A 14,181-nucleotide genomic window follows, 5' to 3' on the forward strand; every position below is an offset into this window, starting at 1 on the left:
CCTCTTGCGATATTCTAGGACCACTTGGTCGATACGATGACCCCTGGGGAAAAGAAAAAAAAAACAAAAAAAAAACAAACAAATAAACACGCACCCGTGATTTGTCTTCTGGCAAAAAATACAAAATTCCACATTTCTGTTGATAGGAGCTTGAAACTTCTACAGTAGGGTTCTCTGATACGCTGAATCTCATGGTGTCATTTTCGTTAAGATCCTACGACTTTTAGGGGGTGTTTCCACCTATTTTCCTAAATAAGGCAAATTTTCTCAGGCTCGTAACTTTTGATGGGTAAGACTAAACTTGATGAAACTTATATATTTAAAATCAGCATTAAAATGCGATTCTTTTGATGTAGCTATTGATATCAAAATTCCATTTTTTAGAGTTTTGGTTACAATTGAGCCGGATCGCTCCTTACTACAGTTCGTTACCACGAACTGTTTGATAATCAACACTTAGTTTCATATATGGGCTTTATAAATTCAAGTTCCTTTTTTTTTTTACAGTCACTCATTTGATTTATTTATATTTACAGACATGCTTAAAGAAATGCTGAACTTCAATGAGCCTCATTCAATAAGAACAAAGTCTATGATTGGAAGATGCTCATATATGACCAGTTTTCTCAAGAAATAATTGCAAATTTATTTCTTCAAAAAGAGCTTAATGAAATGGGTGTCTTGATGCACATGTTAGTGGAAAGTAGGACACTTTCAAGTTTTTTCTATTTTATTTTTTAAATTTTTAATGTTTTTTTTTATTTTTTTAGACAATTTTATGATTTTGTATCAAAATCTTATGACTTTGATTAGACAATTTTATGACAGAAATTATGATTAGCACTATTATAAAACAGGAATTTAAGTCAAAGATTTAAGGACCTGAGTTTTGTTCTATCTAATTTAATTTAATACAAATCAAATTTAACTTAACCAAGGTAATTTAATTAGAGAATAATTTTATTACTACTGGTAATTGGAGTCAACCAAAAAGTGCTAAGTATCTGATTAAAAGTCAAATCCTGACAAAGCAGAAGCAGTTGAATTTGGATCTTCAATGATGCAATGTTGCAGTGAATGTTAATGTGTGACAAAAAACAAAACAAAACAACAACAACAAAAAAAGAATGACGGTCTTCTTCTGCCATTGAAAGCGCATAGGGGTCAAAATAAGGGTCGCATATTGCTGGTTCTTTTTAACAGAGACATGTTGCAAGCCTGACTAAGACCCAGGCCAGTCAAAATGAAAATTTTTTACAAAGTATAAATTAGAATAAAACCAAGATAGATTGTGTTAGTGAGAGACAAAGCTGGCATAACTTTTCTAGGGTTGTATAAAAATGATTAATTTTACTTCTTTATGATATTCTACCATCCTAAGGCAGAAGCTAAAAAAAAAAAAAAAAAAAAAAAAAAAAAAAAAAAAAAAAAAAAAAAAAAAAAAAAAAAAAAAAAATAGTAAAAGACTGCTACACATTTTACAGTAGGAACGATAGTTTTCAACCTAAACGGTAGATTTTAAATTTCAAAGTGTTATGATAAAATGTTGAATTAAAATGTAAAGAACAAGAGTTTGGTTTCCTCTTATTTTGGAAACTTCCATTTTATTTTAAAAAGCAAAAACACATAAATAAGCAGTTGTTTTTCGAAGCATTGTTGTGTAAAATCTAAACTTTGTTTTAAAAAATAGGGTTTTTGGGGGCAATAGCCTTTCGTATATTTAAGAAAACCTGTTAATGGTGCTAAAAATAAACAGAAATTAAATGTCAATTTAAAAAAAAAGAAGAGCAATATCAAAACTTAAAATGGAGGACCCCCCGCCCCTCGGATAATTCAAGGATTAATGTTCTAGCGCAAGGGCAATAATGTAGAAAGTTTTTTATTCAAAATTACCACAAGAACGGAAGGGCCTATTGAGTCATATTTTTTTTTTACAATACAGTTGTCACTTCAAATATTTTGAAAGACATTTGGTATATAAAGCACTTGCATTTACCAGCTATCCACATCTTTTGCACAAGGAATGTTTTCAATCAGGCACTAGTAAAAATTTAAATATTATAGAATTGGGAGGGGGACAGCTTTCCATATTTACAGATTAGTGTCATTTTGGTTTAAGTTTTGATGATTCTCTTTGCTCTCACGAGAGCATCTTGTTTTTTATTTATTATCTAAAGTCATATGATAATAGATGAATTTTATAGCGAGGAGAAATTTGAATGAATAGTCTGAACTTAAATTGAAGAGAAATTACCACAAACAAGTGCGGGGCCCTCAGCCCATTGAATCTTCTAAAGGCCAAAGCGTCATTTCGCTCTAATGAAAACAGAAAATATTTAAAAACTTCATTCTTTCCTAATTATAATATTTGTAAAAAAATAAAAGTGGTGGTTTCCTTTCTTCTTCTCAAATCTTGTAAACAGCATGGATGTCACTGAAAACAATATGTATTTTGAACAGTGTGGTTTTTATTTATTAAAACATTGACAAAAAACAAAAGAAAATCACCATCGACAAAAAATAATGTAAAATCACCATCTTACATAATAATCATCTTACATACTGAACTAACATCAGTACTGAACTAACATTCATAAAGTGAACATCTGTATTTGCACTATACAATTTTCAGCCGGATTAACTCTGACAAGTAAATTCTTTGATATTTTTTCAATGAATTCGGAGTAATAGCATTATTTTTACGAGCGCTGTACAAAATTGGATGTGAAATATCTTGGGCGTTCGTTTATATGTTTTTTGAAAATTATAAACATTATTGAAAATAAATATGATTAAGAAAAGCGGGAAGTGATCAAGACAAAGTAATTTAGAGGATTTAAGAGGATCCACGGAGTCGACTAATAATGTCTCAAAGTTAGATAAAATCCTTGAAATAGTTGAAGCAACTAAAAATGATGTCTTAGAAATAAAAATGGAAATCGTTGACATTAAATCTGGTTTAGAGTCCCTAAAATCTCGCGTGGAAGATCTAGAATTAGCAAGAACAGTCCAAGAAAATGAATTATCTAGTATCAAGCAGGAAATATCGGCATTACGAAATCAAATTGAAAAGGAGCCTGGTTTGGGTGAATTAGCATCTAGAGTCCTTTTGTTAGAAAACATAAATAGAAGAAGGAATGTTATTATATGGAAAATTAAAAGTGAATCTAAATCAAGGGCTAAAGACTATGTTGATACCTTACTTTCCCACCTTGGATTTAATATCTGATTTGAGCTACTTGAGTTTACGGATAGATTTATCAAAATCCAGCTTCAGGATGATAAAGACAAATTCTGTATGCTTTGGGGAAACAAGAAATTACGTGAAAACCCGTTTGAAGGAGGAGCCGGACGTGAATCCCCTTATATCTATATGACAGATGATGTGACAAAAGGAGTTCATGACATTCGCAATTCCCTTAGAATTAAACAAAAAGAATTTAAAGCAAAGGGAATTAGTGCTTGGATCCCCCCAGTGGTCCCACCTGTATTATGCTTAATTGATAATGAAGAAAAAGTAAAGCTTAAGTGGTATAAAGTCCTGTAAGTGAGATACATGTATGAGAAATAGATGTATAGATAGAATAGATAGAAATAGTCGCTTAGTATTTTTTTTTTATATAGTTTAAGATGAGTATTTGTGATTTATTTATTGGATTTATGACTATAGTTGGCCTATGATCTAGCTCATGTATCCATGTTAAATTGCGCTAGCCTTCGTATGATGATACGAATAATTGCTGAAACAAATAAGAAGCCAAGAAGAGATTATTTTCTTCTTTTTTTTTTTCCTTTTCTTTTTTGTTGCTGTTGTTATCCTTATTTCTATTTTATTCTTCATTGTTCTTATTTTTGAAATATTCGTGTTTTTCTCTTCGTCTTTACTCTTCTTTCCTCTTTTTGTCTTACATTGGCTCACTGACATGGTATTCAGAATTATCATTGAATTTGGATTATGGATGATTTTAATATTTTTCAAGTCCCTGCTGGTAGGTTGGAGGAACTGGAAAAATACCCTTTTGACATAAATAAAAATTTTCATAAATTTTCGTCACAAGATCAAGATTTGTCAGTTCCTTATATTGCACCTAAAAATAAATATTTATGTATTCTTGATCTTCCACCTTTAAATAATCATATAAAACGAATGTTATTTTGGAATTGTAGAGGAGGACTAAATAGCAGCCTAAATTTTTTGCATGATTTTTTTTATAGTATCTTCAACAGATGTGTTAGGAGTATGTGAAACATTCTTTGACGAAAATAATACATTTCAACATTATGAAAATTATCGATTTTTCAGTGTTAGTCGCAAAAAGATTTGGAAGGAAGGAGTAGGTATTTTTATACGAGATGACTTTACATCTTCTTTACGTAATGATTTTGTGATTTGGAATGTTGAGATTGTATTTGAGAGTTGTGTAGTAGAAGTGAATGATGGAAAAAATACATTTTTGGTAATTGTAGTATATCGGCCACCATCGCCTAGTCTTCAAGAGTTTTTAAGACAATATGAGTCATTGATGCTCTCACCCAACAACACCATCCATTTTATGTAATGGGAGATTTTAATGTTGATTTAATGAGTCATAATGCTGTGACATCTAATAAGGGATTGGCAATTTTGAACATTTCATTTTTGCCTGGTTTGTTACCTACTTGCTTACTACCGTCAAGAATTTGTGATAACCATGCAACTCTTATTGATAACATTTTCACATCGCAAAATTGTTTTGATACCCATATTATTTTAAATGATACGTCTGATCATTGTGTTGTTGTTTCTGACTTCTCTGGATCCGGAATGGAGCGTGGAAGAGACCAAATAAAAGTTATAAGAGGGTGATTAACCAGAAAAAAATAGATGAGATGAAAATAAAAATAAGAGAGATAGACTGGAGTGATGTGTTGAATATTGAAGACCCAAATCAGTCAATTGCTTTATTTTATAGTAATTTTAACCAAATATTTGACCGAGTATGTCCTTTGGTATTAAGAAACAGTCAGGATTTACCTTGTAAGCCATGGGTTACTCAAAGCTTGTTAAATAGTTTAAAAGAAAAAAAAAAATAGATTATATAAGGTGACGATGAATTACCAATATTGTTTGCAGACGATACAGCAATTAGTTTGAAGGCTGGCAACGAGGAGGACCTACGATTGGCCCTCGAAACTGTTGCTTTTAATGTAAATTCTTGGTTTCATGCTAATCGACTAATGCCTAACCTAGAGAAGTCGGAATTTGTGGTTTTTGGGAGAAGTTTGAGAGCAGTGAAGCGTGTGTCATTTAAAACTATTAGTATTGGAACTTTCTCCATAAAAAGAGTGGATATATTTAGATATTTAGGCATCCACATTGACTCAAATCTGTCTTTCAAGGCGCATATTAATAAACTCGAGGCAACAGTGTCCAGGAATCTCGGCGTTTTGCATAGAGAAAAGTTCCTGTTTCCTTACCAAATAATGAGAAAATTATATTTTTCATTAGTGGAATGCTATTTCCAATATTGCCCGATCGTTTGGATGTTGACATTCCATTCACATTTACGAAGACTCCAAATTGTGCAAAACAAGGCAATAACAATCCTGGACCTTTCTTTAACACACCCTAGGAAGACAGAATTATTTAAAACTAAAACATCATTTTGATTTCTTGATATTCTTCATTTACAACAAATTTTTCACCATATAGCAATAACAGTAGCATTAGTAGTAGTGTGCACGTATTGTCTTTTGGTGATATGATCTTACCCTTTAACTATTCTCTAAAAGTTTCAACTGAACACCCAAATCAATTCTTGAGATACACTATTTGAGAATGTGCATGCACACAGGGTCTTTTGATTTAGGTCAAATTTCCCCATAATACTGTAAATAGAGTAGTGTGGTAGTAGTAGTGATGGTAGCTGTAGTAGTATTGGTAGCACGTAAATATCGCCTCCTTGATCATCTCCCTTTTCATTTCCTGAATCTTCCAAATTTGTATGGTCAGTTATTCCTGTGTCATACCCTTTTGACAATCCGTATACTCATAACATGTTTTAATTTAGTTCGACACTTCCCTCAACATGAGAGGCTCATCTGAACATTCTTTGTCTTCTTGGAAAGCAAAGTTCGATCATGCGTACCTTTCTCTATAACATACACTATGTGGTAAACAAAGAACACATTGCCTAACCCCAAAGACATAATTGCTGGACCTCTCAGCAATGCTGAACAAAATAGCTCTCTTAAAATTTCCATCGGATATGTTTTGAGGAATGATAGGCTGACGTCCCTTCATTTACTTTTGATTCCTAAAAAGGTTACTAAAAATTCCGATTTCAAATCAAATGAGGTCGATCCGATCCAAAGTCTATACAACTATCCGTTCTATACAAACCTTATATGCCCTGGGAATAACTTACAGCCCTTGCCCATGAGCTCTGTGGGATTGTGTCCACCCTAAAGACATTTTATATGATTTTTGGACTATTGGTAACACAATGGCTATTTCACAATCAGTTGAAAATGCTTGAGTTAAGAGGGAGGGGGGCTAGTTGCTCTCCATCTTCTTTGACTCGGAACCTGGAACTATATATTTCAAATCAAATTAGCCTCTTCAAAAGTTTTCACGACCACCCCTTCCATAAAAACCTTATATGCTATAGGGTATAACTTACAACCCTTACCCCCAGACTCTGGGGGATTCTGTCCACTCCAAAGGCCTTATATATGATCTTAGGACTATTTTTGGACAAATTAGTGTCGCGAATTTTTATCAGATGTAGTTTTAGAAAATACGACTCAGGGGGGGGGGGCTGCCCTCGATCCCTTTGACTCTTAAAAAAAAGAAATAGAACATTTTTTACTGATCTACTTAATTAGTTTAGTCTATTCAATCTATTAGTCTATTTAGTTTTGTTTTCTATAGTTTCTATTTTATTTATATTTTCTTTATGTTTTCTATTTATATTTTCTTCTTCTTCTCCTTTTTGCTCTTCAATCTATGAGTAATTGATTGTTTTTGCTCTTCTCTGAGTAAGTGACTCGTTTATTTTCCCCCTTCTTTACAGGCCAAAGAGCCTTTGGGGGAATAGTAAAATGTAATATTGTATGCGTGTTTCGTTATGAGTAAATCTTATCTTATCTTTGATTTTCAATTCAATGAGCGCCCTCCGGAGTTTATACGACCATCCTCTCACTAAAAACCATATATGCCCTCGGTGCATAACTTATAACCCTGGCGTTGAGGGCTGCGGCGAGGGAGTGGGAGGGTGTCATTCTCAAAGACATAATATCCAAACCTTGCAACTATATTGAACAAAATGGGTATATCAAAATCTTGATCAGACATATTTTGGGAATTCATGGGCGGGGGGAGGCTTGTTGTCCTCCAATTAAAAAGCTATTAAAAGGCCCTTCCGTTTTCCAATCGAATGAGCCTTTTTTGAAGTTTCTAGGACAACAAATGGTCATCTCAAATTTCTAGCAGATGTTTTTGGGGAAAATAAGAGATTTGCGTGTGTTTGGCGGGGGGGGGGTATCCACCCTCTGATCACTTTGAACATTTGCGTTGAACAAAATAGCTATATCAAAATTTTGAATCTTAAAATTTCTGATTAACAATCCAATGAGCCCCCTCTGAAGTAGTTTTTATGATCACTCTTTCTGTATATTCCTCATATGCTCCCAGGGCATAACTTACAGCCCTTTCCCTGAGGGGTGTGGGGGGTGGTCATCCTCAAAGACATAATTTCTGAAACTTTCAATTACGTTGAACAAAATGCCTATCTTAAAATTCTAATTGGATACGTTTAGGGAAATGGTGAGCGTGGGAGAGGCGTTAGTTGCCCTTCTATCACTTTCGAATGTCAAAAAGGGCGCTAGTCCTTTCAATTTCCAAGTTTCTCCGACAACAAATGGCCATCTCAAAATTTGTATCAGATACATTTCGGGGAAATACCGATAACTCTGAATCTTAAAAAGGGAACTAGAACTTCCGATTACCAATTCAATGAGTCCCCTTTGAAGTTTATACAATCACCCTTTCTATATATGCCTTATATGCCCCAGTGCATAACTTACAACCCTTGCCCTGAGGGCTCTGGCAGGTTGTCATGCTCAAAGACATAATTTCCGGACATTTCATTTACGTTGAACAAAATGGCTATCTCAAAATTTTGATTTGATGTGCTTTCGAAAAGGGTGGGCATTGGAGATAGGTTAGTTGGCCTTCAATCACTTTTGGCAATTAAAAAGGGCACTAGCCCTTTCAGTTTCCAATCGAAAGAGCCCTCTTCGAAATTTCTACGACAACTAATGTCCATCTCGAAATTTTTGTCGGATGCATTTCGGGAAAATATGAGGTGCGGGGGCATCCACCTTCCGATCACTCTGAACATAAAAAAGGGCACTAAAACTTTTGATTAGAAATCCAATGAGCCTCCTCTGAAATTTATGCAATCACCCTATCTGTATAAACCTTATATGCCCCAGAGGCATAACTTAAAACCCTTGTCCTGAGGGCTGTATGGGGGGGGTTTCATCGTCAAATACATGATTTCCAGATCTTTCGACTACGTTGAACACAATGACAATCTCAAAATGTTGATTGGATGTGTTTGGGAAAATGGTGGGTATTGGAGGGGGGTTAGCTGCCCTCCAGTTACTTTCGACTATGAAAAAGGGAAATATTCCTTTCAATTTCCAACCGAATGAGCCCTTTCCAAAGGTTCTACGACAACTCCTTCAATACGAAGTGCCCTGAACTAACCCCCCCCCCCCAAAAAAAAAAAATGATGGTGCCCATCGGTCTTTACTTAGGCAGTGCTATTGCACTGTCTATGATAAGCTTGGTCGAACAAAAATATACCAACCAACATTTAAAATTGGATAGAGCCATAATAGGCAATTTGTTCCAAATTACTAAGGGGCAATCCAAAAATGAGGACTGGGTAAAAGAAGGATTCATGAGAATAATGAGCAGTTATTTTGACAGAATAACAACAGAAAAACTTGTACCTGAGTTGCTCCATTTGTTAAACAATTTAAAAACTTCGAGTCTGTTTTATCCTTACAAAATGGGTATAGATTTAGAAATAGTTACTCTAGAAGCATATGAAAACAGATTCGACTTAAAATTCTTAGAGGTATCAAATAAGGCTTAGTCTGTATGAACAGCATCGTCGTTTTGGTGCATCTGAGAATGAATAGCTCCCTGACGGTGAACCTATAGAGATAAAAATTTTGTATGATACACTAGAGGAGAACACCATTTCTAATGCTATTCAGTGCAATAATCTGTTTAAGGGATTATTTCTTCAATTTTTGAGCGAAAGTCTTCAGCTGATTCAATTCGAAGGTATGAAACAAGGCTAATTCAAGATACTGAGTAGAAAGACATGCCGCTTAAAAGATTATAACTCCATTGACGACTGGGAAATAATATATTTCTTGGTTTTAGAGTTATTTTCAAAATTAAATTTTTTTAGAGTTATATTAAAAATTTTGGTGAAAAAATTCATAGTTTTGAACTACACTTCCCCCTCTCTAGTCTCTCCCCCTCCAAAAAAAAACAACTCAGAAGTACTCCGATTGGAAACGGCAAGCGATGTATTTGTTATTCATCTACTTACAAAATGTAAACGCGTTTATAATTTGTTCGATTAAATCTGTAGATGCTTACGCACATGAAGAGCGGAGGAGGCAGTCCATAGGTCCTTATTTCATCAAAATCTTAAGATTTTTCGCATAGCTTCTTGCATTTCAATACCAAAGAAAGAATTCAAGCGTCTATCAAAATCTAATTTTCCATTCAAAGTTTTTACATTATGGGCGGTTTCTTTATCAAAACTGTCATAAACCATGTTTGCTATCGCACTGATCCAAGCAGTGGCGTAACTAGAATTCGTAGGTCTGTTTCAAAAATGTAGCGCAAATAAATGGGTAATTAATCTTAAACAAGTTGGTATCAAACAAGGTTTACTTTACTTTTGCATCTGTTTCTTAGCCGCTCTACGGTTGGTTTAAACTTGTTGATTTAAGACATCGTGCAGGAATTTTAAACTGAGTTGCTGTCTTAAAAAAAAAATACTCAGCTGACATAACAGAACATCGCCTCAGCGCCTGTACAGTCCAAAGTTAGTTGAAACCCGCTTACAGTATAACATACATCAATGAATGGAATTGTGGATCGTTAAGTAAAGTGATTATATTTGATAGTTGCTATAAAGTGAAAAAAGATGAAGAATCGACCAAGCGCAACTGGTGATTTAGTAGCAGCAACGCCGAAAGATGAGGCTAAAGCTTCTAAAAATAAGAAAAGTCAGCGACTGGGGCAGAGACAGAAAATTGAGCCTCTTTGTGAATTAAAGAATGCTGTGAAAGGAATGATTATTCTTGAAGATGGAAAGGCTTCCCAGTTTATCAAGAAAGATAACATCGAGAATAGCTACATTCTTGATGAAAAGCCATTCGCAAGGTAAACTTTGTTTGTTTACAGGCTAAAAGTTACAAAATATTATAATCACAGTTCACACACATTTTTAAGAGTATCGAATATGTTAAGAAAACAACTCTTGGTTCATAATTGGGTAAATATTTCGCTGTTCATATTATTGAACTTACGAATAAAGTGAACATATTGCTAGATGTCATTTCTTATGCCCTTTCTGAATAGAATAATCGTTTCTATTGCAAATTCAAATTTAAGAACTTTTTGAGCTCTTAAAAATGTCAAGTTTTCAATTAAAGTATGAGTTATCCGTCGTTTTTGACAAAATAATACTACGTTTTCTCAGCGTCGTTTTCTCGGTCGTTTTTGACAAAATAATACATTTCCTCAGTGTCAAAATTATTTATAGTAAAGTTAGGCCAGGTCAAAAAGTGCTTAAATTTGAATTTCCGATAGAAGCGATTATTATATTCGTGAAGAGCATAAAAAAGGCATCGAGGGTATGTTAACTTTATTGGTAAGTCAATAATATGAACTGTGATACGTTTACCATTTAATGAGTTTAGTTTCATTTTGTGTGCAAATTTAGTTTGTTTTTTTTATTTGAGATTTTTTTCTAAATGCATTTAAAAATAAACTCTTTCCTAAGAAAATGTATCCTAAATTATATTCCCTCTGCACCCCACCCACCGCTGCTATTCTGATGTCTTACCCCCCCCCCCCTTGGGAAATTTTCTGCGACAGACTTACAACAGTTTCAGATTACAACATTTTCGTTGTCAGAGTAGTTGTAGTAAAAGTAGTAGCGTGTACATATTGTTTTTTTTTCAAATGATCTTTCCCTTTAAGCATTCGCTGAAAGTTCTAACTAATACCCTGATCCATTCCAGAGAAGCGCCATTTTGCAAATCTTATTGCAAATAGTGTGTTCTAATTTAGTTCAAATTCCCCCCCCCCCCTACATCCCCTTAAATTTTCACCTTAATACCTTTAGTCTAAATAGTACTAGTATCAAAGTGATAGTGGTAGTTGAAGGAGCAGTAGTAGCAGTAGTATTTTGGTATTAGTATTTGTAGTAGTATTCGTGTGGAGATATTGCCTTTTTGGTCAATTGATCATCTCACGTATCATTTTTTGGAAGTTCCACATTCATACACTCAGTCATTACTGAGTTACACCCTTTTGACAACCCGTATGCAAATAACGTGTTTTGATTTACTTCAACACTCCCCTGAACAGTTCACATTAGTGTCCTTCTTGTGTTTGGACAATTAAGGTCAAACATTCTCACCTTTATCCATAATTAAATATAAAACATAAATATAAAAATACTTTAACCTTAAGAGCGAGATATTGACAAGGGGGCGAACCCCCTCATAAACGTAATAATTTCTGTTCCTCCTTATTAATAATTTCTGTTACTCCTTACTTTCAATTGAAAACACTCTTTTTTAAAAATTTAATTTATGCTTATTTTTTAAATAATGCTGGGAAATACAGCGCCCCCTTCATCGAAATTCTCTTCCTCCATGGAATGATCCTCCCACGTAGCCCTCAACCCCTTACCCCCTTATCACCAGAAAAAATACCCCCCCCCCCCCCGAAAATGTCTGTATACTTTCCAATAAGCAATACTTTATGTAAACAATGGGCAAAGTTCATAACTTGCAGCACTTCCCCCTGGGACTGTGGGCGATTAACTCGTCGTCAAAGACATAGTTATTAGATTTTTAGACTATGTTGAACAAAATGGCTATCTCAAAATTTTGATGCGATGACTTTGGGAAAAAATGAGCGTGGGAGGGGGGCCTAGTTGCCCTCCAATTTTTCGGTAACTTAAAAAGGGTAATAGTACTTTTAATTTCCGCTCGAATGAGCCCTCTTGTGACGTTGTAGGACCACTGGGTCGATACGATCACCACTGAAAAAACAACAAAGAAACACGCATCCGTGATCTTTCTTCTGGCAAAAAATACAAAATTCCACATTTTTGCAGATATGAGCTTGAAACCTCTACAGTAGGGTTTTCTGATAAGCTGAATGTGATGGTGTGATTTTCATTAAGATTATATGACTTATGGGTATTTTCCCTCTTTTTTCGAAAATAAGGCAAATTTTGATGAGTAACTTTGGTGAAACTTATGTGATTAAAATTAGCATAAAAATCTGATTCTTTTGATGCTGAACATAAATGCTATCTCAAGATTTTGATGGGGTATGCTTGGGGAATTGATGGGCGTGGGAGGGGGGCCGGTTACCCTCCAGCCGATTTTGTCTCTTTAAAAAGGACATTGGAAATTCCATGAAGGAGGCGCTGGATGTCCCAGCATTAATTAAAAAACAATCAGAAATTAAATTAAAAAACGAGTTTTTTCAACTGAAAGTAAGGAGTAATAGAATTGATTAGTAAGGAGGATCAGAAATTATTACTAATATGAGGGGTTCGTCCTCTCGTCAATATCTCGCTCTTTACGCTAAATTATTTTTAGTAGTTTCAAAAGAGCTTTTTATTCTGATTAAACTGCTTTTGGGGGCGTGAGAGAGGGGCTGGTTGCCCTCCTACTACTTTTGACTCTTTAAAAAGGGCACTGGAAATATCAATTTGCAATCGAATGAGTTCATTTCGAAGTTTCTACGACATCTCCTTCTATACGAAATGGCTTGGTGAAAAAAATGAGTTGTGTCCACATCGCTCTTTACATAGGCAACGCTGTTGCGCTACCAATGACTGGTGTTGTGGATGATTTGTATATGGTCGCATGTTTTCCTTCCTTCCTACGTTCATATATATGTAGTCATTATGGCTCATAGAAATTCATAAAGTATTGAATTACCCTTATTCCATGACTATCTACCTTAATTCTGCCCTAGGATGGATCCGTGGATGATGAACCATGTATCAACAAGTGAAAGAACATCATTTCTATGCTTTGCCACTCTCTCGGACTATTTCTGTCTTGGCTTGTTTTCCAATTAGTCATGGCTTCATGGCAACTTGATTTTAATTTAAAAAAACATCTACATTTAAAATGAGTTGAATTCAAAACAACAAACATTTAAAATGTTTTTACTTTAATAAATAAAAAATTATTAAAACTTTAAGGAACAAATAACACTATATGCATATTATACTGACATTCCACGGTAATTTTTTTTCAGTAAAGTGCAAGTTATATTCTGGTCTTAAGAAAGCGTGGGAGTTGTCATCGCTACTCTCGTTAATTTTTTCTCGTTTTGAGTTTGACTCGATTATTTATTGTAATACCATTTCGTATAAAATGTGTACGAAAAATGTGGCTCAATCCCACTTTCTAGGGCTATAATGAAAGAAAGGTTGAGATGGCTAGGGTGCGTTCAGGGGATGGAAGATGACATATTACCGAAGATTATCCTTTTCGGCCAATCGTCTAGGGCTAAACGGAAAACAGGTCGCCCCGTCCGGGGTGGGATGATGTCATAACAACAGATTTAAAGGAAATGGGAATTTCTTGGGAGGATGTAAAGAGGGAGTTTTTTAATAGATTGGGATTGAGGAGTAGCGTGCGTGGCTGTGTTGACCTTTGGCAGCTTGGTGCTGCGGTGAGCTTTTAGTAGTAGTAGTAGTAGTATTGATGTTTATATGTGGTAGTTTTACGCTTGGAATGTTATTTGACTTTACTTCTGATCATTTTTGGCTTAGTGGAGCTCTTTACTTTTCTTTAAAAAACTTGTTTTGTGGAAAAAATAATTCAAATTAATTGTTTATA

At 34.5% G+C, this 14,181-nt stretch overlaps 1 protein-coding gene across 3 annotated transcripts in view; it reads left to right on the plus strand.

The window, feature by feature from the left end:
* Positions 1-14,181, plus strand: part of LOC136030256 (serine/threonine-protein kinase pakG-like) — a 166,893-nt gene that overhangs the window by 16,496 nt on the left and 136,216 nt on the right. The window contains exons 2-3 of one of the 3 annotated variants that reach the window (XM_065709097.1): positions 537-703; positions 10,204-10,462. The exons of 1 other annotated variant lie outside the window; for it this stretch is intronic. In XM_065709097.1, coding sequence (XP_065565169.1) covers positions 10,224-10,462 — 239 coding nt within the window. In that variant the 5' untranslated portion in view covers positions 537-703; positions 10,204-10,223. The remainder of the gene's footprint in view (positions 1-536; positions 704-10,203; positions 10,463-14,181) is intronic. One more of the 3 variants, XM_065709098.1, reaches the window with a different exon arrangement.

Source organism: Artemia franciscana, chromosome 8, assembly GCF_032884065.1.
Source record: "Artemia franciscana chromosome 8, ASM3288406v1, whole genome shotgun sequence".
NCBI lineage: Eukaryota > Metazoa > Arthropoda > Branchiopoda > Anostraca > Artemiidae > Artemia > Artemia franciscana.